Here is a 26454-nt window from a genome sequence, read left to right as displayed (position 1 = left end):
ATTTAAATGGCACTTATGTAATTATAGCAGATGGAACATTTTAGAGGGAAAAAGGACTCATCTGGAAATACATGAAGCTGTAGTGTGAATCACGTGGTTAAGCTCTCTTGCAGTCATTGAGTATCATTGATGTTCCATGGACAGATGAAGATTTGCTTGCAAGTGTCATGCTTCAGACTTCAGATGCTCTACAGACTTCGATTTTTTGAAAATTTTATTTTTACTAGGTTAAATTTGGAAGACAGAACATCCTTTAGCCTTTTGCGTGTTTCCATCAGTGATTCTATTTACAAAAGTTACTTTTTTTTTCCCCCCCTACTGAAAGAGAGCAGATGACATTGCAAAATGTGTCAGTTAAGAAAAGGACATTCTGCAGTAAGGAGGATATTTATAAAGGACAATACTGAAGCACAGAAAAATATTTTGAAAAAAGTGGTAAGGGGAAAAAGTTTTGCCAGGCCTTGTACATTCTTCTTGTTGCAAACCTTTTCATTTTGCAGGAGAGAGAATTTCAGTCTTTTACTTCTCTTGGAATTTTTTGTTGAAGGTCTTTACTTGGTATTTTGGAGTGCTGAGCATGGTATCAACTGATACTTAGTAACCTAAACATCATCACTTTGCTATAAGGAAAGCTTATGGTATTTGTTTAGATGCTATTAAAAAGTACATTGAGATGGAGAGAATAATGTATGCGGGCTAGCAATAAAGTAAGTCATTCAAAGCTTGTGCAGCAGACATCAGAGAAGTAAACGTGGGTATTTTTATCCCCACCTTATCTTTCACCAGATTTTGAAACAGTGTTTTCTCCCTAATAGATATCTCAATGTATAAACCACAACTGAATAATCCAAATAGTTGCCTCCTGTTGCTTTCAGAATCTGAGTAATAGACCTTTATTGGCAGTGGTGATGTTCTGTTTTGTTTTGAAACAATTTGCTTAATAACATGCTCTCAACAGCCCCTTTTTACCACAAATAGAGGAAGCTATTCTACATCAGATTTTGGTCAAGAGTTTCAATTTCCAGAGAAAATGCTATGTGTCTTTTTGAGGGTGATAGAATGTGGGATTTTACATCTTTGAATGAGTTGAAAGCTTTTAGGAATTCTCTCCAACCACCAATATTAGTAAGACTAAGACAATTGTTAGGTCCATTCAATATAAGTGTATTTTAAAACAGAACATCACTTGTTACATAGGAAGGAAAAACATAAGCAGAAGCTAAAATTCCAGAAATTCACACAACCCATAGAAATTTTGTAAAACATGCACTCACTTCACTGGATATTGAGTAACTAGCACGTCAAGAGAGTGATGATACAAATACTAAGACTTACAGTAGACTCTTACTGATGGGCTTCAGCACCATGGTGATGATGCAGAGTCCAAGAGTCCTCATGTAGATGTGCTGTCTCTTGGTAGAAATGAGATAGTACTGGAGGCTGAGGTGTTGAAAAAAACAGTAGCTGAAAAAAGCTTTTTAATTTATAAGAAGTGAGTTAGTGGGCCATGAATTGTGAAGTGTCTCAGGAGGGAAATGTCTTTGTTGCTAGCAGACAACAGCACAGTTGTGTATAAATAGCACCAGTAACTCATGGGAAACAGTTCTTAGTGTGAATAGTATTTACATTGTACAATAGTTTGAGCTCCAATCCTTAGTTACAGAAGACTGTGAATAAAAATACATGGATTATGGGAATTACCACCAAACAGAATACTGAAGGGGACCACAAATAATATTTTAGGTTAAAATGGTGCTCTTCTAGTGGCTTCAGTCATTGAGGAAGGAAGGTTCACTACCTCTCTGAGTTACTTTTTTTTCCCCAGTTTCCTGAAATATTACTGGTTCTAGGTATGGTCAGCTATAGATTACTAAATTAGCTGGACCCTAGATGTTTCCAAGATTGGCATTATCTTTATGACTGGCTTGATCTTTGCCATGAAATAATCCTAATTTTCAATGAAGGGTGTAGTTGAACAGTGCAACAGACTTACATCTTCTTCACTTCTTCAGAAGTGTGGCTTTTTTTTTTTTTTAATGTAACACATTTTGCACTTTTAAAGCCTTTTATTCTGATTTTTCTGGTTTATAATTACTTGTTATGTTCATGTACATGCAGTAGGAGTAAAGCTTCTATTTCTGAAGAAGAGCTGTGCAAAGCCTGTGCATTTTCCTAATCATTTAGAGTGCCAAATGCATTGGCTATCAGAATTTATTGCCTCAAAGCTCATTGTTCCTGCACAGGGAAAAAGACATTAACTGTGAAGCTTGGATCCGTACCTGTGCTGTGTACTTAATATAACTGTAAATTGTCTCCATCACAAGGTTGTTTCCTTTAGTCTAAAGGCAGTGTGAAAGGCTCTGCAGCCAGCCTCTGGTGTATGTGTGAGAAGACATAGAGTTTGATTTTGTAATGACTTAGGGGGGGGTTATGCTCTTGGGCTTTCTCACTATTAACTTTTCCAACAGAAACTTGGAAGGTGTTTTTTTTGCACATTAATATGGTGGAAGTAAAACTGAATGTTAATGACATTGTTCCGGATAATGCTTGGGGAGCTCTACTGGTGAGCTCCAGAATAGCAGTAACTGGTTGTCCCTTATCAAGGTTCCTGTTATTTCCTTTTGCTCAGGTCTTTATATCACACTTGATTTCTTTTCCATGTTCTATGTATCATAAAGTAGATCCTTAGCTTCCTAATAATCTGGTAGAACTCTGTGTTACTTATCTTGATTAAATTTGAGGTATGATCTCCAAATATGTTCACTTTGATTCAGAATCCCAGACAGGTGCAGAAAACACCATCTCTCACTGACTAGTATTGTTTCAAGAGTGTGTTTTCTTTGTGAATGTAGATGAGGAAAGAAATAGTATCTATCAAAAGAGGAGAAATGGTGGTGCTACTGGGTATGGAATTGAATGCTCAGAAGGAAATAAGCTGACGTTTTTGAATGTGATACAAGCTCTGTGGAATGATGTGTTCACCAGCATTGGCACTACTCATATATGCTGGCCTGGATGTCCTTATGGTAGCTTATACAATCATACAACAAATACATAATCAGTGTTGCTATCTGACCCAAAATGTGGCTGTTATTGTGACATATGGTTTTTAGTGTAATGGAGGAAAAACTCTGTGGTACTCTACACCACCTTCTAGTGAGCAGTGTTGTGTGTTGGACTCACATTACATTGATCTATTTGTGGTTAAAAATGTACATAAGAGGAAGCAAATGTGAAGCACATTAATGCAGTAAAGGACTGGAACAAACCCATTGATCCTTATTTGAAATTCTTAATGAATTCAGCTTTACCTAATTGTTGGTTTGCTTCAGGTGATCAGATAGAAATAGAGCTCAGCTCAGCTACGTTCTTTCTGTCTTCTAAAGAACATGTCTAGTGCATTTTGTTATGGTATTTGCTGCTGGGAAGAAATTGATGGGGAAGAGTATGGAAGCAGTGAGGGAGGGAGAAGATGTTTTGGGAATCTGGAGGCACGGAGTTGAAACCACATGCTTCTTATTTGCTTTTAGGTTTTCAGAAAAAGCCACAATCGAGTGGTTGCAGCTCTTTGAAGGTAGTGGAGTCCCATATGGGCCAATCAACAACATGCAGCAAGTGTTTGCGGATCCTCAGGTTGGTTTTCACCAAGTGATTTCTGTGTCTTATTAGTGTGTTTTACAAATGCTGAGTAACAATGGCTTTTCCTGCCACTCAGACTTGATTTCAGCTACTTGAAAATGGGATTTGAGATTTGTGTGGTGGATTTGGTTTAAGTAACTAACGTGGCCTAATAAGAATTAAATACAGGTCCTTAAATGAATGACAGATTTTGCTATAATGCCTTAAACTGTAGGTATTCCATGTTTTGTATGGAGTCATGTCATTCAAAAACTGTAGGTAAATCAGGGAAAGAAACTGTACTATATTCTGTAATCGCATTTTGCCAGATAAACAAGCAGAAAAGTACCTTTCTTGATGTCCACAAGCAATCAATTTTCTGAATGGAGTTTGGATAACCAGAATCTATATTGTTTGAAATATAAAGGGCAACCTTTTGACTGGAAAGAGGAAAAAATGAAGCACAAAAATGATATCAGAAAGATTTTAACTGTTTCTGGGCCTGGTAATTTCTCTGGCTTCAGGGATTCAGCTTTTTATTAACCTATTTTAAATTTTAAGTCTTTCAGTGAATTGCATGTATGCTTAATTACAATATTTTAACTTTTGAGTATCTGTAGCATTACATTATCTACATATTTCTTGATCCCTCCCCTTTTCCTCACCTTTTGGCTTGCGATTTAAAGGGCCCAACACAAACAGAATTAAACTGTCTTGACTAGTGTAACAGAGCATTTAACGGCTCTTCTATTTTGTAATGAACCTCCCTTTAAATTAATCTATAGTAATGAGAGAGATCAGAAAAAGGACTGAGTAATGGAGGAGATAAAAAAAAAGGCAACCAGTTTTGTGTGTCTGCTGTCAAGAAATGTTTGTCAGGATTGTGAATACTATTGAAGTCTTTGGAAGGAAGAACAATCAAAACAATTCTTGTTATGAGGGAATATGTTTACAATAAATGTGTTTTTGATGTTTATTATCCTTTTTGAGGTATAGGATGATATTGACTACTGCAAGGAAAGATTTTTTTTTATTTTTATTTTTTAAATTAAGTAAATAGGCTATTTCTCCTTCAGATTATGCTGTAAAGTATGTGTGGGCCAAATTGTTCACTTCATAACTTTCAAAAGGATTAAGGTTGGGCTTTGAAGAACATACAACAAGAGCATTTTACACAGGACGTGGTTAACTTGGCTGTACTTTGAGCAACACTGGAAGAATATTCTTGTTTTGGGTTGTTATTTTTTGATGCTGCAAACGTTAAGAAGTCAGATTCACACTGAATGAGATGGCTTCTTAAAAACATAGTATGTAGTGGGATGGCCACTACCTTGCAGGTTAGTTTGGTTAGCTTGATCTTTTTAGAATTCACCTAAATGATATAATTCTGTAAAGTAATATATTATTTACATATCAGGTGTCACAGTGCTTGGCCTCACAAAACTCCTGGAAATTGTTGTCTTTCCTTCAGCTCTGTCTGAAATGAAGTGCATGCAGAAGCTCTGTTCTTACTACTGTTGGAAATTAAATGTCAGTGTGGGTGATGATGCTGGACATCATATATAGGTTTGTTTCCTTTCTGGTGCTGCCTGTGACTTTAAGCATTTTCTCAGTTTTCTGTTGAAGTGGAGTGCAGTCACGGATAGCTTGGATTTAGAGGCTTAGGTTCAAAATCAATTCAAAGATTTTTAATCTTTACCTCTCTCTACAACTCCCTGAAGGGAGGTTGGAGTGAGGAGGGGGCCAGCCTCTTCTCTGTGTTGTCAACCAACAGTACTAGAGGAAATGCTTACAGGCTGTGTCAGTGGAGATTTACAGTGAATGTTATGAAATATTTCTTCACTGAAGCGGTTATCAAGTGTTGGAACGGTCTGGCCAGGGCAGTGGTGGAGTCACCATTCATGGAGGTGTTTAAGCAGTGTGTGGCCCTGGCACGCAGAGACATAGTTTAGTGTTGACCCTTCAGTCCTGTGTCAAGGGTTTCTGTGAGTCTCTTCATAACCACATTTGTTTTTGCCTTTGTACCTTGCTCACTCTCTCTCTACTTGTTTGTCTTTTCTTCTGCTGTATAGAGAGAATGTGTCTGAGATAAACACGTGTTTGTGTATAGATTTGCTCTTTCTTAAACCAGTCTGCATTTTTGGTTTCTGAAACCATGAGAAACATGACAATGCCCTGAGACTATACCTAAGACAAGGGCAGAACTCTAGCAACACCTGAGACTCTGTAATCTAGGTGTCCTCTGCACTGCAAAATCATAGTTATAACAGAGAAAATAACAGCACTTACTAAAAAGAACATGCTGTTATGACAGGGAGGTTTTTTTTTTCTTGTGTATAAAGCTGAACCCAGTCATTAATTATGAGAACTTTGTAATCATTCTTCCTAGTGCATCAAACCCAGTGATACTTCAATACAGATAAACTCGACCTCTAATAGATGATACTTAGGTTTTGCTGACTTCTTCCATTCTAGGCATTATCAGCAGAACTGGATATAAACACAACTCCATTTTTTTTAAACCTCAGTTTGTTTCCCTTGGTCTTCCTATTTTGATCTACACATTTCAATATTCATGACGCAGCCGTCATTCATGGTAGCTGCATTGTAGCTCCATGTGTGACCATGATGCACTGTGTGGACATCAGCTGTCATCAAAGCATGTTCCAGCTTACCTCTCAGTAATGCTGCACAGGGTTCACTTGGCTGGTAAAAGCCAAAATTATAAATTCAGGGAGGGAGGTAAAATAATGCAAAGCGATAACAGAAGCAAGTCTGAGGAGACTGGAAAGCAAAGCAAAGACTTGACTGAAATGGTCTAGTGGAATTTAATCAGCTACAGGTAGGTCATGTTTTCAGATTTTATTTTACTTTAACTAAAATGATGTCAAGAATTCAGAAGGCCAGGAGTGGTTTGTATAACTTCTTCAATAAACTGAGATAAAACAACACATTTTTGATCCCAAGACATTTTGTTAATATCGTTAACAGCTTCAATCATACTCCAAGTGAGCTGCCAAAAAACATGGAGTGCCAGGTGATACTGTTTTTTCCATGAATGGGGTGAAATGTCCACTTTTCCCACTGATTCTAATCTTTTATTCATTTGTGAAGCTAAAATGAATACCACAGGCATTTGTACTGCTAAGTCAATCAGTCTGTGGCTGGAAGTATATGTGTACTCGTGCATGTATGGATCAAAAGGCTGAGAGAAAGGGCAGCAGATCCACTGGTTAAGGGAACAATTTTGTTAAAAACGAGAGGGAGGAAAGAATGTTTGTAGAAGTTCTTACAAACTCTTAATAGTACAGTATAGACTATTTTAATGAAGATTTTTATAGTCAAAACTTTTTCAAGCTATTTTTAAAAAACTGTGTTCTTTTAAGCAGGCCAAGATAGTACAAACATTAAAGGAATTCTTAAAGCGTTTTAAAAAACTTGCTGGTTACCTCAGTATGGTCCCATTTAACATACCCTGGGGAACATGTGTATGAAATGCAATGTGGTTTGAGGTTTTCCAAACAAAACAAACTTAAAAGAGAATACCATTTTTTAAGAGAAACTGTTCAAATTCTCCCAAAAGATAAAACAAAACAGAAACAGGTACGCACTGTACTGCAGCAGAGTATGAAAGAACAAAGATCGTTGCTGGTTAAGTGAGGGGACCGAAGGGTTGGGATTTTAATGTTTTCTTTAAAACATTAGTCTCCTCTTTTTCACAATGTAATTTCTTTCATCGTTCTTATTACAGTGTTATTACTTTAATTAAATGGCTGGCATAGATGAGACCCAACAAAAAAACCCAGAAATATTACAGGCACTTGAACAAATTGTTTATTAATCTGATGCTTTACCAGATTAAATCTGTTCATGTTGGTTAATTTTACTACATGAATGTTGCCAGCTGACAATAAAAATGAAAGCTGTGCAGTGGTACTTCCCTCCCCATCCCCCACACAAACACTCCCCCTCCCCCCCCCCAAAAAAAAAAGAAAAAAGAAAAAAAGGCAGTTACAGTCATACCACACAAGTAGAGTACATCAGGTGTAAGACATCACCCTGATGCATCACTTCTGAGAAATATGGGGAGGGAAATATCTGAGCTGAAATATCACAGCTGGCCCTGATTTCAGCCCCTGCCAAACACCTGCAGACTCTAAAAGGATACCAAAACAAAACTCCACCCTGTGGCAAGAGGCCATCCCTTAACAACCCTTCCCTGACTTTGCATCACTATAAAAATTAATTTAACATTTTTTACAGAAACTTTAGTCTTCCTGTCCCAGAAGGCCCTTATGGTTCCTCCAGCCATTTTTCTGAACAAACCTCGGGAAAAACCCCATTGTAAATTGAGTAGAGAAATATCTGATAGCTGGAAATTATCTGATGCTTTAAGTTTATTATTTGTGGAAAATGATGAAGGTGGTAGGGGTTTTATTAACCTCCAGATCATCTTTTATTTTGGAAGTAATTTCATTTGGATGCATCCTGGCAAAAATGTCCTAGCATCTGGTAAAGGCTTCTACAATCGGTGTTGTGAACATACAGAAACAGTGAAAGATATTGAGTGTGACGCTTTGTTGGGTTGTTTTAAATTTTTTTTTTTTTTTTTTTTTTTTTTTTTTTTTTTTTAAGTCATCTTATGCATGGTTGTTATTGATTTGGAGGTTTGGCTTTGCTTGTTTTGTGTGATTTGATTTTATGTATTTTTTTTTCGTTTCTTTTAATATGTCCATATTTTAATTGTTACTCTTTGTTGAACTAGACATTTGTGGCCCACTGAGGGCTATCCCAAGTCAAATGAAATTATATTCATGTCCATAATACTGCGGGGAGTTATTACATATAGAGGTTTCTGCAACTGGAAAGCAGTTGGTGAAGGCCCGAAGTTACATGATGTGTCTGGAAGTAATTCTTAACAGACAAGAGAAAAATTAAATTGTACATGTGTCTTTTAAATAAGTACTAAAATGGGTTGGAAATTTTCTGATGGAGTCGTTCTTTGCATTTAGGAGTGCCAGTTCATTGAAAGTGAAACATCCACATGAAGGTGTCTAAAATTAAATTCTGTTTTGAAACAGAAATTCAGCCCTATTCCTTCCTGTCTTGCTAAGTTGAAAATGTCTACTGCCTACCTTTGATTTGGTGTTTCAAGTTTTTTACTTTAAAAATTATATGCAGTGAAAGAAGCCTCACACCGCCAACCATACCCAATCCTTTAATTTTGTCAAGAGTAGTCCTTTTATTCTAAATTACAAATGTTTTCAAGCTTTTGGCCTGTGGGAAATTTAGGGAAGTAGATTCTGTCCTAAAGTGGAAAGCATTAAGGAATGGAACAGAGTTTGAAGAAGTGAAATGGAAAATCCAATTCTAAGGCTCTTTGTAGTATGTGATTCCCACAAATACACAATTATGCAGGCTTTAAATGTGTTAGGAGAGTTCTATATCCAGATGTTATAGGAAGGGCTCAAAATGAGACATCACTTGTGGTTTGGTATGAGGAATATTGTAACAGGAAATGTTTTCAAAATTTGGCTGTAGTAAAATGTGGCCCAAGGCTATGCCAAGGGTGTTTTTTGTAGCCTACCTGTCTTACAGTGATGTTTAAAGTCATGGCAGAATGCTTATAGTGGAGAAGTCTTGTAGTATGGTGGGATTCTATACGAGATTATCTGTTTATATTTATGATAGGCTATTGTTTGTAGACACATTCAATATATATCTATTGTCTAGATAAGAAAAATAGTGATAAAGGAAGTAGATCAACAATTTCTATTACGAGGTTTTATTTTCACCTGCCTGTAACTTTGCAGTCTGATCTGAAATTTCCAAAACTAGTTGTCTGCGCAAGTCTGAAGTATGCTTGGAAACATTTCTGATAAAATGATCCACTTGTGTTTGATAACAAGTTTCCTGAAATCTATTGTCTGCCATATTAACATACTCTTACAACTGTTTTTTCCTGGGAGCTCTGATGAGAATTAGTTCTTTTTCAAAGAAACTTGGGTGGAAAGTTGGCTGTGCACTTTCACTATCTCATGTTTGAAGGATGTGGAAAAGATGCTGACTCTGAATAAAGAGGTCTGGAATCTCAGTGGATTCAAAAGAAATGCTTGTGCCTTCTGACACATGTTCTGGTCTTTCACGGATTTTGTGAGCATGAAGGTGTCAGCTTTGCTTGTTGCAGTTGTCTTAACTGCGCTAGGTAAAATAGTTAGGCCTTTTCCAGCAGCTGAATTTTGCTTTCTGAAAATGTCACAGTAAATAAATGAGAGCAATACAGACATAAGACATTTCACCAACAACTTTATTTATCTCCTTACTACATAAGAACTTCTAATTCATAAATACTGTGATATTTTAAAATCAAGTAATGTGTTTCTGCTGTACTCTTTTCCTGAAGTGTGCACGATAGACTTGGCTGTTCAGTACAAGAGCTTTTAGTCTGCCTTGTGATCCAAGTTGTTGTCTGTCAGACTCTTAATTCATTTGATTCAAAATATGGAAAGTAGTCAAAGAGGCAAGAGGTTACAGAAATACCGCTTCATTTTTATAGAAGTTGAATGCTGGACAGGAATCTCTTCCTGCATCTGCCACACAGTTCAAATGTGGTTTTGGGTAAGTCACTTCAAATAAAAATATTAAAAGGTGGTTGTGAAATGTGTGTACCTCATGTTTTGAGTGCCTGACTTGTGGTGCCATATGCTGAATACACAGCAGCACTGAGTTCTCATGGATGTCAGCAAAATTGTTTAAAGTATTCTTTGGTCATTTAAAAACTTAATATTGTTGAAAGTGCTGAAAAGCCTAACATGATAGCTTTAGCCTTCGATTTCTCCGTACTTTGGTTTCTTAGCCACGAAATTGAGCCTTGTCTGAAAAGATGTGTTGTAAAGATTCCAGAAGTAAGTATGCTTTCGGAAACTATAGCCTCTAATGTCAGAGCACTAGAGAAATAACTCCTTTGGAAATTATTTTTTCTATGATTTGAGTGATACATATTAAAATAAGTTGTGGAGCTACACCTTACTAATATTCAAAAGTGATTTTATATCTCATCTTTTCAGTGCATGAATGAGGAGTCTGACAGGAAAAAGGTTGGGCATGCTCTTAAAAGATGGTACTGAATTTCTTTCATGCAAGCAAGCAAATGATGCTTAGTAGCAGCATTTTTAAAGTTATTTTTTAGTTTCTTTTAAATCTGCACATATATGAATGACATGCCTTTAGGTAGACCTATTCATATGTGCTTTAGCCTATATATTTCTTAGTTATGGAGAAAATTAAGTTCTCAAAAACATATCAGTAAACCTGTTCTCATAAAATACTAATTTGTGTTTAAAAATTACATTGCAGTCATGGCTGTTCAAAGGTAGGAAAAGTCACCCAGCCTTCTTGGATATTCCATTCTAGAAGGAGACCTGTCAAAAAGCCCTTCTGAGTCTTTATCAAGGAGCCTATTTCTGAAACCTCACATACTTTGTGAAGCCTCAGAATTAGGAGTCCATAATGCATGCCCGTTGCACCTCAGATTCTGGGATTCATTCCTGTCCTTGCAGGACTTACACACTGGTTCCCTAACCTCACAACTCCTCTAAGTGATATCAGATAGTTTCAAAGAAATCTGTATTTGGCATCTTCTGCTACTAGAGTATGCTCAGGGTGAGGCCATCCAACTTTCATATGTGCACTGAGCTAGATGATGTGTAACTTCTCAGAAATCCCTTGCAGAGCGTGAGTCCAGCTCTCACTTATGTTCATATAAACTGTGTAACTGTGAGGTCAAAAGAGAGAGTTTTCAATTAACCCAATTCCTGGTTTTATCTAAAGTTTGATAAGCATCAAATCTGATATATGTATGGGAAGGGGGGAGATACATTTATGTGTCTATCTCACCAAGACGCACAGCCTCGAGAGAGTTTATATGCTGAAGCTATTGGCTCAATTGATCCTTTAAAAGTTTGGTGGCTTTTTTGGAGGTGTTTTTTTTTTGGGGGGTGTGGTGTGTGTGTGTAATTATTTTTAATCTGAGCATTCACTGAACCATTGTCACAAATTCATGATCAATTAGAAACAGGTATTCATTGCTTTCTCCTCAATATGTAGATTTTGGGAATATTAATGCCTGTTGTCCAAATCAGCAAATCAAGTAAGAAAACGCCATTTTTAATTAAAAAATATTTTGGAGTAGATGTGCATTCATTTGGCAAGCTGAATTTATAGGAGTCAGTAATAAACTCAGATTTTAGACTGCATTTTAGACATGCTTCAATGTACTACACCCACCAACAAAGGGTCACTTTCAAAATTTCCTGTTGTATTTTTGTTTTCAGATTTAGTTGCCACCTTATCTTCTTGGAGTCTATAGAAAGATAGCCTGGTTAATTATTATTATTTTTCTTTCTCAGAAACCACAAAGGCTAGATTTTGCCATAGGTCTTGTTCACTTTTAAATAGGTGTATTTTAATCAATATAAGTAGTGGGGTGAAGCCTTGTAGTGTGAGTTATGTTTTTTGGGCATGGAAATACTGATGCTGTTCTGAAGAATAAGTATTTGGCGTCTTATACTTTGGAATCTCTCCAATGGTAGTAGCTACAGATGATGATAAATGTATTCCAACAAGGGAGAAAATGGAAAATAGGACAAAAACAAACAAAGTGCAGAAACTGTGCAGATCAGGCTTTTAGTTATCATTTGATCTTCAGCTGCTCTTCTGGAATGCTCAACTTTAAATTTAAAGATCTTTACTCAAGCCATGACCCTGGCCTATCATCCTGAAATGACAAGATTTCCCACTGTCTTCAGCCTAAATTCATCTTGGCATTGCACTCGCTGCTGCTGCTGCAAAAACAGAAGTGATATTTTCAGATAAGGTGCTGACGTGTTCACTTTGCATTGTACTTATGCTTTAAGAATAAATGCTAATTTAGTTTTATGCCTCTTGCTAACAAGGAAGAATAGTTGAGCCATGAAAAGGCAAGAGTGTAGGCTGAGTAGGAGTGTGTATGAGAAGACTGGGATTTCCAATAGCCACAAAAGGGCATTAATTAGTCAGGCAAGCTTTCTCAGTCTGCCATTTTGCTTCTCATCTCTTACTGGTTTCATATAGGTTTCAAGTATGATTCAAGTAGACATTTTGTAAGGAAGGAGGAAGTATTTCTTCACTGCTTGGTCACTGAGGCCACGAGTGTTACCATTGTTTTAAAGAGCTCATACTAAGTTTAGAGCTGGCTGCAGTCTTCAGATGTCAACACTCTGTGCAGCCAGCCACGCGTTGAAATTTTCTCCGTACAATTTCAACTGGCTACTTAGCAACTGTAGTATTTCATTATAACAACTTAAATGAAAAGTTGTGTGATTTTGCAATATATGTTTTAGGAGTTAATATTCTTTTGGACTGCATATAAATCTTGATTAATGTTGGTGGTGATCTCAGGTGTTCTTCAGAACTGAAAACCAACCTGGTGTATTGTTAATTATTTCTGATACAGGCCAAGAAGGTCAACAGCATCCTGGCTGGTATTAGAAATAATGGGACCAGGGAACTGGTTGTACCCTTTTACTCAGCTCTGGTGAGGCTACACCTCAAAAACTGTATTCAGTTTGGGGGCCTTTGCTACAAGAAAGACATTGAAGTGCTGGAGTGTGTCCAGAGAAGGGCAATGAAACTGATGAAGGGTCTGGAGAACAGGTCTTTTGAGGAGTGGCTGGGAGAATGGATAGGTTTTTAGTCTGCAGAAGAGGAGGCTGAGGGGAGACCTTGCTGCTCTCTGCTTCTCCTTGAAAGGAGATTGTAGTGAGATGGGTATTGGTCTTTTCCCCCAGGTGAATAGCAGTAGGACAAGAGGAAGTGTCCTCAGGTCGCACCAAGAGACATTTAGGTTGGATATTAGAAAGAATTTCTTTACTGAAAGAATGGTCAGGCATTGGAACAGGCTGCCCATGGAGGTGATGGAGTCATCATTCCCGGAGGCATTCAAAATCATGTAGACATGGCACTTCAGGACACGATGTGGCTGTTTGAGTTTCCTGGAGCCAAAATCCCAACAGAACAGAATATAGGGATTATCACTTCTCCCTCTTCCCCTTCCCCTGTGGGAAAAATAGGCAGGGGAAGGTAAAGAGATTAACAAAAAAGACTTGAACAGAGTTGGAAGGGCAAAAGGTGATTTAAAAAAAAAATAATTAAAAAAGGTATATAGGGAAGAGAGAGGTACACTGGTATTAGGGAAAGGATTATGTAGAGGTATATATACAGAATGAGGTTGGAAGGCAGTGGATTCCCAAAGTAGCAGGCCTGGTCCCATGTGGCAGGTAGGCCTGACGCCCTGGTCACCAGCAACAGCTCTCAGGCAAAGCAATGAGGTGCAGGCAAGAGAGAAAGCAGCAGGAAGTGGTTCATCATCTACTCCAACCTCCCCATCATGGGCAGGGACAGCTCTTAACTAGACTCAGCTGCTCAAGGTCTCATCCAGCCTGGCTTTGAACATCCCCAGAAAGGAGGCATCTGCAACTTCCCTGGGCAACCTATTCCAGAGTCCCACTTCTTCCTAAGATCTAGTCTAAACCTATCCTCCCCTCAGCTTCAAACCATTCCCCCTTGTCCTATTGCTAGACACCCTTATGAAAAGTCCCTCTCCAGCCTTCTTTTAGGATCCCTTCAGGTATTGGATGGTACTGTCCGTATAATGTGTATTTTCTGGATGCAGGTTTTATGCCCAACTTACTCTTGTGTAGTATGGCCTAGTGGGAACTGAAATTATATTGATGCAGTGTTTTGGTATTTGTTATTCTCCATCCTAAGCATTTGGATTTGGCTTGCAGGGCAAACCCTGTTGATTGTAAGAATATGTTGAATTTTTCATTGTTACATCCTGTTCTTAGGATACCAGAATACACAGTTAATGGGAATGTATGCTTGAGGCTTCTCTAAGTCATGGGTTTTGAAACTCATTTTTCTTCAAAGCCTTTTTTCCCCCCCTGTCCTATGTCTAGCTCCTGTAAACACACTGCTACACCTAGTGTCAGTTATAAGTATGTGGTGTTAAAGGAAGGTGACATTTCAAAATACATGAAAATTTAAATAACAGAACTTTTGTGTCTTTATCCTCTGAACACATATGTACAGAATCTAAAAATGGAAAATATTACTCTGCCAAACAGCTGTTCTAATTGAAATTAAAGGCACAGCAAGGCCAATGTCATTGAAAAGAAGTAAGTATCTAACTCTACCCTCTACTACAAGCAGATTTATAGAAATAAGAGCATATTCTAGGTTCTTTGTGATGTATTTGCTATTGCAGAACGCTCTTTGGTGCACTTTTCCTGTTTTAGAGCAAAATGCAAACATGTTCACTCTTGTTGCGTATGTGTTACTTCTTTTAGATGAATGATTGAAAAATACACATGAAATGAGAGCATGTGGAGAGCATTTATATCTTTACAAGCCATCTAGGAAAGGGTGTAGAAAGAATTGTTACTGTAATTTCACAATACTGAACACTTTTTCAATCTTTTTTGGCTGTTTTAAGTGAATTTTTCTGTTGAACATATGAAATTCTGTGGATACAAACCTTCAGCTACTTCAAAAGCAAAGGCAGATGCACTCATCACACTGTATGTGTTCTCTTTGAGATGACTGCCCTGGCATCAGTTTGACCTGTGTCAAAGGAGCAAAATCCGGTGCTGCAATCTTAGCTGAAGCAGCTAACTGATCATCCAACTAGTCTCTGAATTCAGTGGGGTGATGGGTGCAGCTGAAATTAAGTATTTGCACAGAAATGAATAGAGTTTGTATTTAGCCATGCACCTTAATTAAAACAATGTAAAATATCAGTATCCAAGCAATAGGGATGTTATAAAGAGAAGATAGAGCAGTTGCACTGCTTTTTCTGTAACCTAAGGATAGCCATTTCCAGAATCGCAGAATTCTCAGGGTTGGAAGGGACCTCAGGGATCTAGTTCCACTCCCTACTGCCATGGGCAGGGACACTTTCTACTAGATCAGGTTGCCCAGAGCCAGATCCAGCCTGACCTTAAAAAGTTCCAGGGATGAGGCTTCACTTCCAAGGATATAGCTTCAGCTGCTTGCTTTTAGCTGATGAAACTGCCAGTGGGCAAGCCAGCCTTTGGGTGAGTCTTTAACATTAGATCACCAATTCATGTTTTTATCCAGTTTTTTTTTTTAAGCAGGAACTTTTTACTACGTTTCTTACTACATAAATACATATATAATGAAATATGAGGGGAAAAAAAGAAGGTGTATTGATTGATGAGAAGCTCAACATGAGCCTGCAGTGATCTCATGCAGTCCAAAAGGCAAATTGTGTCCTGGGCTGCATCAAAAGGCCAGCGGGTCAAAAGTGGTGATTCTGCATCCAGCAGGCCTATAAAAAGGAAGACACTGCAGCTATTTGCTCTCTTTTACTTCTGCCTCTGAGGGACGAAGGAACTGAGAGAGTTGATGCTGCTTTTCTGCCATGTGGTCAGGCCTGGTCTTTACTCCCTGCTGTGTCTTCAAAGGACTGTTGTTTTTGTGTATACATTCTCCCTGTCTATCCTTGTTCCTTACCCTTGAGAACCCTTCCTGTTATTGTTATGTACATATATATATGTGTGTGTGTGTGTGTATATCATTTAGAGAAAATTTTTACTTCTCTACTTCCAAACTGTCTCCAAATTACTTCTCGGTAGATTTACCCCCTCCTTTTTTTTCTTATCCCCCTTGCCTTTAAATCCCAGTTAAGGCTCAAACCACCACACTTCCAATACCCAAGGGGATCGATCCTGCAGGCAGACTGGAGGGTGTCTGGCAATTGGGCAGGGGGGAATGTTTTTAAGCTGAGGGAGGGTAGGTTTAGACTAGATCTTAGGAAGAAGTTCTTCAGTATACGGGTAGTGGGACTCTGGAATAGGTTGCCCAGGGAGGTTGCAGATGCCTCCTTCCTGGGGATGTTCAAGGCCAGGCTGGATGGGACCTTGAGCAGCTGAGTCTAGTTAAGAGCTGTCCCTGCCCATGGTGGGGAGGTTGGAGTAGATGAGCTCTGAGGTCCCTTCCAACCTAAGCCATTCTGGAGTTCTATGAAATGTTAAGACCAAAGTATAAAATCTCTATATAGCAATTATGGACTTGAAATGTATATGTAGAAAGAGTAATTAGAATTATTTCACTAACTATATAGTAAGAGAACATAGTCTTGTTGCAGAGGAGTCTTGCCTGCTGCTCTGTGTAGATACTTAGTTAACTTAGTAAACATCACATTTGCCTGAAGTTCTGATAGAGTCTAAAAATGTGCATAAAATACATGGCAGCTTGATTTAGCTGTACTTGAAAGGATGACAGAGGATGAAAGATAATGTGAGATTTGTTCTTGCTTAGAAAACCTCCATCTTTTTATTTCTGCTGAACAAAGTTATCTCCTCGGAGATAGTATGTCCCAAATTCCTGTTTAATTTCTAATTTAAGCATTTGTTTAAAATCTCTGAAGAGATTACACACAGTAATAAAAGTATACATAGGGAGATTGCTGTAGTTGATAACCATCATTGTGTTTTCTGTGTAGAGTGGCTGTGTGTTTTAGCTGGTCCAGTTAAAACATTGTAGTTCTCCACTCTCCCACTTACTCCCCCTGTATTGGAGTCATTGCAGCTGTTCTCAGCAAAGTAAAATACTGAGTATATTTGCTGACTGAACAAAGTTTTTTGTTACCAAAGCAAAAGATTGTTCCCAGTATGTGTAGCCTTGTACTAACATGTACGCTTCCTTGCAGAGAAGTATTCAACAGTAAACATTTTTTCACTGCTAACTTGGAAAATCTGATGTATGGACTCAACTTTAATGCAGCTTAAAAGCAGGTTGTTGGTTGGGGGTTGTTTGTTTGTTTATTTGTATTTTTCCCTCCTTCCCCCCCCCCCTCCCCCCCCCCTTCCCCTTTTGAGTTCTCTGCCTTAGGCTTTTGGGTTTTTTTATACAATATATGCTAAATAGAAGTCACAGAATATAAGGGGTTGGAAAAGACCTTGAAAGATCTAGTCTAACCCCCTTGCCAGAGCTGGATCACCTATACCAGATCACACAGGAACACATCCAGACAGGTCTTCAGTATCTCCAGAGAGGGAGACTCCACAACCCCCCTAGGCAGCCTATTCCAGTGTTCCATCACCCTCACAGTGATTTTTTTTTTTTTGTTTCCTCATGCTTTCATGGAACTTCCTATGCCTCAACATCCACCCATTGCCCCTTGTCCATTGGGCATTACTGAGAAGAGCCTGACTCCATCCTCTTGGCACTTACCCTTTATTTATAAACCTGAATGAGGTCACCCCGTAGTCTCCTCCTCTCCAAACTAGAGACACGCAGCTCCCCCAGTCTCTCCTTGTAAGGAAGATGTTCCACTTCCTTATCATTTTGTGGCTCTGCACTGGACTCTTTCACAAGCAGTTCCCTGTCCTTCTTGAACTGAGGGGCCCAGAACTGGAAACAATATGCCAGACATGGCCTGATCTAGTAGAATATGTCTCTGCTGATTGCAAGGAGGTTGGACTAGATGACCCTATAAAGGTCCCTGCCAGCCCAAAACATTCTATAATTCTATGGTCCTGAATATTACACGTTTAAAAATGCTTCCTTTTTTTTTTAATTACTGTTGTTTTATACTGTGTCAAGGTGAGTCTAATGATGAGTAACAGCAGAAGACAAAAGCGAAACTATTATTTCATTTATCTTCATTTTTAGGCAGAAGGTTCGTCATAGACTGGGTAAACATGGTTGTCTTGAATCAGTTGATGATTTAAAAGGTTCAGCAGTGTGGCTGTCTTCATGACTTTGCATGCAGTGACAAGAGTTGTTGGTTGGTTTGTGCATTTCCTTGCTTTCAAGCACCTCAGAAACAGAAATTTCTGCAAGGAGTGTTTTATAAGCAGTTTAGCATGGCAGCGTTTGGGAATATGGTTTATTTTTGTTGTTGTTTATAAGTAAGTGTCAAGACAGAGATAGCTACAATGGAAACAGTTTGTATAGGCTTTTTTCAGAGCAAGATGGGATCTCCACCTGCTTGCACTTAGTTTGTCTTTTCCTAAATGCAGACAGCTCCAGGGACTTGAATCTGAAAGGTGCTGAGCGTTTCTGACCCCCATCCATCAACCAGCATGCTTCCCGTGCACTGCTGCATTCACAGCAGTGTGATTACTCATGCTTTTTTTACTTCATACTAGTGTATACTTCACGATGTTTAACAGTTTCAATTTCATTATTGAATTTCCTATAGTCTTCCTCTCCTAAAGCATTTTCATGTTTTTGTTTCTTTTGTATCTGCCTGCCTGAAACAGTTTGTCTATGTTCTCTGTGGATGAAAAGCAAGGTGGTGTTGCTAGTTGGCATTTTTTTCAGAGTTATTTGCTATGGTGTTCATCCATACACCTAGTCTGTCTTCCCCTCTGCTGGAAATACTGTCTGTTCCTGTTTCTGCTTTTTTTGTCATGCAAATTATTTTAGGATTTATTTAGTTTGGGTTTTTTTTATTGTTTTGGACAGGGAAGTAATTGTCATTTCATAGAATCATGGAATGGCTTAGGCTGCAAGGGACCTTAGGTATCATCTACTGCAACCTCCCCACCATGGGCAGGAGTGCCTCTCAACAAGACTCGGCTGCTCAAGGCCACATCCAGTGTGGCTCTGAACACTTCCAGGGAGGAGGCCTCCACAACCTCCCTGGGCCACCTTTCCCAGAATTCCATAACCCTTGTACTGAAGAATTTCTTCCTAATATCCAGTCTAAATCTACTCTCCCTCAGCTTCAAACCATTCCCTCTTGTCCTATTGCTGGACACCCTTATGAAACGTTCCTCTCCTTCCTAGGCTAGATTTTAATGTCTAGATGCATTCAATCAGTGATGGCTGACACACTGTCTTTTAGTCTAGTGTATTTTACTGAGATTTTTAGAAGTTCTTTGGATCAAGGAATGTGCTTCCTCCAGTCAATTAGTGCTCTATTCCCCTGTAGCACTGAACACCTAGGAACAATACCAGCAATATTAATTAAAGCCATTTATGCTTTTTTTTCCACTGATGCATATTTTTTATGATATGGTGTAAGTTCTAGCTGTTGTACAGTGTGGACTGCAAAAAATTATTTGTCCAATTTAGTGAATTGACGTATTTTTATTAATTGAAAACTTCATTTATTTTATGCAGTGTTGCATGGAATGTATGGTTTCTGTATGGTAAGTTCTGCTTATATCTAAGAAAGAAAAGTTTTGCAGTGGAGTTAGTTAGGCTTTGGATCAGGGATGCTATGAAATCTTCATCCTTAGAAACAGTCAATACATGACTGAACAAGGCCATGAACAGCCTCATCTGACTTTAAAGTTGGCCCTGCTTCATAAGGGCTTTGGACTGAAAGACTACCCGAGGTCCCTGATGATCTAAATTACTCTAACTGGTATTTAAAGTATGATAGCATTGTTTCAGAGGTATCTGAAAGTGGTGGCATCTGACTAGCCACGCAGCTGAATTGTATGACTGTGAAAACATTTCTTAGTAGAGCTTTGTTAGAGTGCAAGCAACAGTTGAAACTGAAAAGATAAGGAATCATCAGCAATTTAGAAGCCTGTTCAAGCTGAAATTTCAGCAGGTCTGTTTTTTATTTATTTCTTTTTAGTGCTATGGTTCCTGCCTGTTTCTATAGCAGATGACTTTTTTACTCTAACAAATTGGATCAGGTTGCCAGCACCTGCAGGATAAGGACAAAGAGAGATTTCCCTGCCTAAAAGAGATATATTTTTGAATAACCTTTTCTAGTCTGAAGAAAACAAGAAAAGAAAGGGAGGAGTGACTTTTAGGGTGCATTGTGTTTGAAAAAGAAAAAAAAAAAAAAGGTGCATAAACCAGACGGTTTTATTTAAAGCATCTAAAGCTGATAAGGGAGAAAAAAGTGGGGATACAATGCACAGGCTGAAAATGCAGTTCTCGTTATTTAAATCTGGAAGGCTGTACAGTACATCTGTTTAACATCTTGCAGTTTCAAGAACTCTGCCTTGAAAACCTTCTGTCACAGTGACACATGAAATAAAAGGTTAAGTTATGGCTTTCAGATGCAAACCTGTAAAAGGTTTATCTAATAGCATCCCATCTTTTATTAACCCATTGCTGCTGCTCACCTACAACTCTCTTCTGCCAGCAGTTCTGGGAGAGATTCTACTGTGTAATGAAATGTCAACTTAGACTACAAAAGTAATTCTGTAATGGCATTAAATTACTTATTTGCCATATCTAAATGGCAAATTTACATATCTTCATACCTCCTCATCTCTTTTCTCTATTGCTCTTAATACTATTCCATTGTATCTTTTTTTTTCACTTATTAAAGAAATGGACATGTTACTTTATTTTTGACGTGAATTTTTGGAACAGTTAGTGGCACAGAATACTTTGAATAGTGTCAAGATTTATGGTAATAGAATGGCTTAAAGATGGTATTCTTACTTCAGAGGTCTGAGTTTAAGGCTAAGAAATTAAAAGAAATTAGGGTGTAATGGTTGCCTTCTCATTAATATTTACTACTTCTGCATCTCATTATTTTAAAATAATCAAACTTTGCTCACAGAACAAAGCTATAGTATAAAAGTTGTGTTGTCAAAATCTTCTCGACAGCTATGTGAGGAAATGTTTATCAGGCTAGGCTGAAGTTTGCTTAGTTATAGAAAATGTGGTTAGTGCAAAAGTGGTTCTTCAGGGTGCTCCTCAGCCATTACCTGGGAACCTAGTGTATAATACAAGGGGTGCTACGACCCATTTAGCAGAAATTTCCTTTAACCTCTTAAAAGAGAATTTGGGACAAACTGCCCTGGCTTGCCTGCCCCTGTCATATTAGAACCAGTATTGCTCATTGAGTCAAAGAAAAATGAGGGTCTTTACTGCCCAGAGATGCTTTGTACCTTGCTAGATCAGGTTGTGCAAGCTTTCATCCTAATGTAATGGTTGAAGTCTGGTAGTTCCAAAATTAAGAGAGTCTGGAGCTTGGCTGTAATGCTTGTCACTTCCATGGGTTTTTCAGAGTGATTTTGGTTAAGTTATCCAGCTAGGTAGTGCTGTGGATTTACAAAATACAGAGAGCAATATTTACCTTGCTGAAACATGCTTTATTCATTGTCTGCAAAGTCCTTTAGAGATCCTTGGTTGAAATTTCAATGAGTGCTGCTATTTAATATGCTGAAGTGTGATTTGTTAGTTTTCTTTACAAGGTGCAGATGCTCCCCAAGAAACAATGGTAATTTCTTTACCTCAAGGAGCTGGTGCCACGCATACAGCAGACACATCACAACAGTGAGCTCTGCTGTGTGACCCGCAGTGAGTGGGTGTGTGAAAGAGAGAGAGAGAGATAGCATTTCCTTCATAGACATACACACCCTCTGACCCAGACTGGAGAAGAATCTGCTTTGCAGAAGGTTTGCTTCAAGGGATTTTCCACATGTATTTTATTATGTTAAAGCTGATAGTGGTGACAAGTTGCACATTAAGTAACTGTTTCTTAAAAAATATGCTGTTTATATTCTCTTTAGGAAAAGTGATGTAATTCTGTGTTTCTCAGATAAACAAAGTCACTCGGTTATAGAATATGTTACTATTTCATATGAACCTTGCTGTCATCTGCCCCATACTTACTCCTTTTAGGCCTCTGGCTTTGTATGATGATTGCTTGCATGTTTAGGGACAAATGTATTCATACTCACTAAGTTAGTAGCCAGTGGTTTCCACCAGGGAAATAAGTTTAGTATGCTGTTAGTAATTTGGTTTCGAAAATGCCGTCAAGGTCCTCAACATAAGTCAGTGGAACATGTGGTCCTAATCATTCCCTTAAAAAGGAGACATGGTCTATTTTCCATTAGGAATGGTGCTTACACCAAATGAGTAAATACAGAATGAAATTTACACATGTACTGTAACTTTTGTGTGTGTGTATACATTCAAACATGCATGTACATGTGTAAGCTTAGGCATACTCCCAGTGAGTGTAACATGATGTCTGCTGTAACACAGCCAGGCATAGGTGTCCCAGTTTGAGGCCAGGCAGATCCTCTCTTGCCCTTGAAAGGGGCAAAAGAATGACACTCACACAAATGGATTGCAGAAGTGATGGAAAGTTTAAACAGAAAAGCAATTAGTGTTTTACAGAAAGCTACAAGCACGGTGACAAAAGAAACCCAAAGCATACAGAGTCCCCTTGCAGCACACCCAAAAGCCTCCCAACACTTCCTTTTTCCCCACCTGAGGGTATACCCAAAACCCCCAGGGCTCGCTCTTCCCCACTCCCCCCCTGCCTCCACTAGGCTAGTCTCAGATGGCCAGGTCTGAGACAGCCCCTCCCCCTTCTCCTCCTGGCATTAGCCCTAGCCAGGCCTACGAGGCCTTCAGATAACTCCCCCCACCATTACCCGATAGGGAGCATCTCTCAGGAGAGCAGAGAAGGAAGAAAGAGGAAGTGAAAGACTTTGCAGATAGATTTATAGGGCACAGGATATTATGGGTATGAAACATGCTGTTTTCTGTGTCCACCAACTGGGCTGGACCCTCGGGACACTGGAGATGTAGCTTGTGTGGCAGCAACAGGAGGCACCCAGCCTAAACTGCCACAACAGGGAACAATAGGGTTGGTAGAAGAACTGGAAAATTCATCTGTTTTCAAATTTATTTATTTTTTCTCTCCCCCATCAGCCAGCAAAGTTCAAAACTTGCCTTTGCATTATTAGTTGTCATAGAGGAGCTACAGTAAAATTTCTTGTCAAGGTACTGGGATTTTAATGTACTTTCTACTCAGAGTTCCTAGTGGCAGAACTGCAGCCCCCAGCCCTTGCAGTGTGCTGCACCATTATAGAGGATCGGAGACTAGCCTTAGATAGACTGATGCTATAGAGCATGGCATTGGAGAGCTGAAGTAGAGAGAGCTGCCTGGTTTTGTAGGATCTGTTTTATTGCACTGAATCAGGAAGGTGCTGAGGGGCTTTCCCCTCTTTCCCCTGTTCCTTCTTACAAGAACTGAGATTAAATGGTATACTGGTTGGCAGAACTTCAGTCCAGTTTCTCCCTTGTTTTCTGACAGCCTTCTCTTTACTGTACATGGAACCTTCTGGTGGTGGAGCAGCAAAGTCCTCTTGTGCATTCCTCACTGTTATGTTCCCTTCAGGTGTTGGAGCAGAGGCCTGGGTATTATTTCCACTTTCTCTAGTTTTAGCTAAATTTCTTATGCTTAATGCTCTGGTGTTCAGAAGATAAAACCTGAGGAGAAAGCAGTGCTTGGCTCTGTCTTGAGCGCATTTTATGTAGGCTAGGTGTGAGGTGGAATGTAAACTACAGCTTTCCTACAGAAGCATTCTTGCTCAGCTTTTTCAGCTGAATTTTCTTCTGAGATAGCCTGTTCAAAGCTGATTATCTGAAATTAGACCTGTTCCTCTGATGCTGTCCAAACAGAATCTAACCTACAGATAGGCATAGCAAACTACGATAACAAAATGCCTGTGAGAAGGGGACACAGGGCTCCTTCATTGTCTTGTAGGCTTGGTAGTGTCTGTACTGTTACACCTTTAATCGCGCTTGGGCATTTCTTTGTCTTTTAATGGGTACAGACCACTAGATATGGTCTCACTAGTTGCTAACCAAGAGCTTCCTGAGTAGTATATTTGCAGGACAAGAATTCATGCTGAATGATAGAATTTTATTCACAGCATTTTGGAAGCTGTTAGAGAAATTTCCTTTCTTTCACAAGCAGTGAAGCTGCTTCATATAGTAAATCCATGAGCTGGATTTACTTATAGTTTAGTTTATTATTTTCATATACTGTTTTTTCTGTGATTGAAAATTAAAAACCTCAAACTTATAGGAACCAGATATGTTTTGTTGTTGTGTTGTTATTTGTTTAACAGCCTCTCTTATCCCTCCCCTGCTCCCTTCCCCTCTCCACCCCCCCCACTTCTTTGTTAGAAATGTGTATTAATGAAAATTACATTCTTATTTCCTGGAATAAGTAAATTTTCCAAATATTACTGTGAATTTCTGTCACCCTGTCCTCTATTGTGAACTTTTAACTTCAAATTTCATGTCATGCTGAATCTGTTGTCTTTGAAACAAGCAGGTCCAAGGCTGCAACACTGACCTGTTTTAGGGGGTCTCTGCTTATGTTGTGTGCTCCTCTCACATATTCCAAGTCAGGTAATGGGCCTTGTTTTTCTATGGCCTCCTCCTTTCTCTCACAAGTGTTACATTTCTCTTGAAGGGAAACTTTTTTTTTCTGACTTGAAGTTGTTCCTCACAAAGCTTCACTGCTGCCATACAGTATGATTTAGATGTGAAAGGTGTTGCCCTGATGACATATCTTTACACAGGTGGCATATGAAATACAGTCCCACAGGTGGGGAGTCAGAGTATACCCACTCTTTCCTATTTGTATTTCATCTTGAGGAAGCAATTTCAACACACATCAGTTCCTATCTTTAATCTAACAAATCACACAGCCACTATACACCCTGGTCAGGTACAATCACTGCCTATTAAAGATAGGATATATTTAGCTGTCCTCCAGCTGCACTACAAGCTTCACTGTGGACATGCATTCCCTGTGTCACATCTTGGAGGCTGAAGTCATTGTTACCTTAAGGTTCTCCAATTTCTGTTACATTTATGTGAAGTCCTGCATCTGACACTTTTGGCACTTTTGGCTATGGAGGTTTTCCTGCAGATTGTCAAGATGGATCTCTCCCTTTTCCTCTGACACTTGCAGTATTGTCATCGCTGATCTCCAGTCTCTTGTGTTATTCATGGGCTTGTTTTCGGATGAGGGAGGACATTAGTTCACAAAAATGAATGTGTTCATATAAGTTTCACACAAGTCAACATTTCTCATTCAAGAAAGCTGCTTGGGCATATCCATAACTTTGACAGGATTTTCAGCATGTACTTAAAATACTTAAATGCTTAACTGGACAGGGATGGACTAAATCTTTCCTGAATCAGAGCCATAATTTTTGATGTGTCAGTTACATGATCTATTGCAGAATCTGCTTTGACAGATAGATCTAGATAATGAGAAAGCCACAGAAAGGCATCTTAGTGGGAAAGCTGGGTATTTCTTCTTGTATTTCACTTTTTTCCCCCTGTTTTCATCCTGGGAATAGCATTTAGCACTGCTTACCTTTTTTTAAATTTATTATGTATTTATACCTCTGTGTATGTATATATGTATATGTGAAGTTTGTATATGTCTGTGTATCGCTCTGTATACGTACAAACAAAGGTAAATTCCTCTACTTGGCTGTTGCTATTAGAACTTTAGCTGTGTTATAGCAGAAAATGTATTTTCCCTTTATTGTTCAGTGTGAAAATGTACAGATGCTAATGTACCCTGAATGACTTCTTTAAAACAAATTGCTATTGCCTCATCTTTCCAGAAACAGTAAGGTTTCATGTGGGAGCAATACATGTTCTCCTTCATGGAGGCCTGTTGCCTCTAGTGTCCTATTTGAGAGTATCTGTCCTAGGTTACAGTTACCTTTCTCTGGGCAAACTGGAGAAGAGGGTTAACAAGAGTTAAGGTAGACAGGAGGAGATGTGAACTGTTATCAGTTCTAAATGTGTGGTAGAAATACCTCTTTGTATGGATTTGTGCCTGAAGTTTAGGATACTTAGGTTGTAGGTAATCTGCTGAAGAGCCAATCATTTTGCTGCAGACTTACTCTAAATATTCACTATGAGTTCAAAGACATCTGAAAGAGGCTGAGCAGCTGATAGCGATGAGAATTCAAGGGAATGGTAATAGATTTATTTGACAAACTAATAAAGCTAGTT

General features: G+C 38.7%; 1 protein-coding gene across 5 annotated transcripts in view; it reads left to right on the top strand.

Moving 5' to 3' along the window:
- SUGCT (succinyl-CoA:glutarate-CoA transferase) overlaps positions 1-26454 on the top strand; it is a 484791-nt gene that overhangs the window by 131589 nt on the left and 326748 nt on the right. For all 5 annotated transcript variants that reach the window (XM_054161377.1, XM_054161379.1, XM_054161378.1 and 2 more), the window contains one exon: positions 3531-3633. In XM_054161377.1, the coding sequence (XP_054017352.1) occupies positions 3531-3633 (103 nt within the window). The remainder of the gene's footprint in view (positions 1-3530; positions 3634-26454) is intronic.

The sequence above is a fragment of the Dryobates pubescens genome, chromosome 4 (genome assembly GCF_014839835.1).
Source record: "Dryobates pubescens isolate bDryPub1 chromosome 4, bDryPub1.pri, whole genome shotgun sequence".
Taxonomy (NCBI): Eukaryota; Metazoa; Chordata; class Aves; order Piciformes; family Picidae; genus Dryobates; species Dryobates pubescens.
Note: the sequence above shows the minus strand (reverse complement) of the source record. Positions and strands in the feature narration are given on the sequence as shown.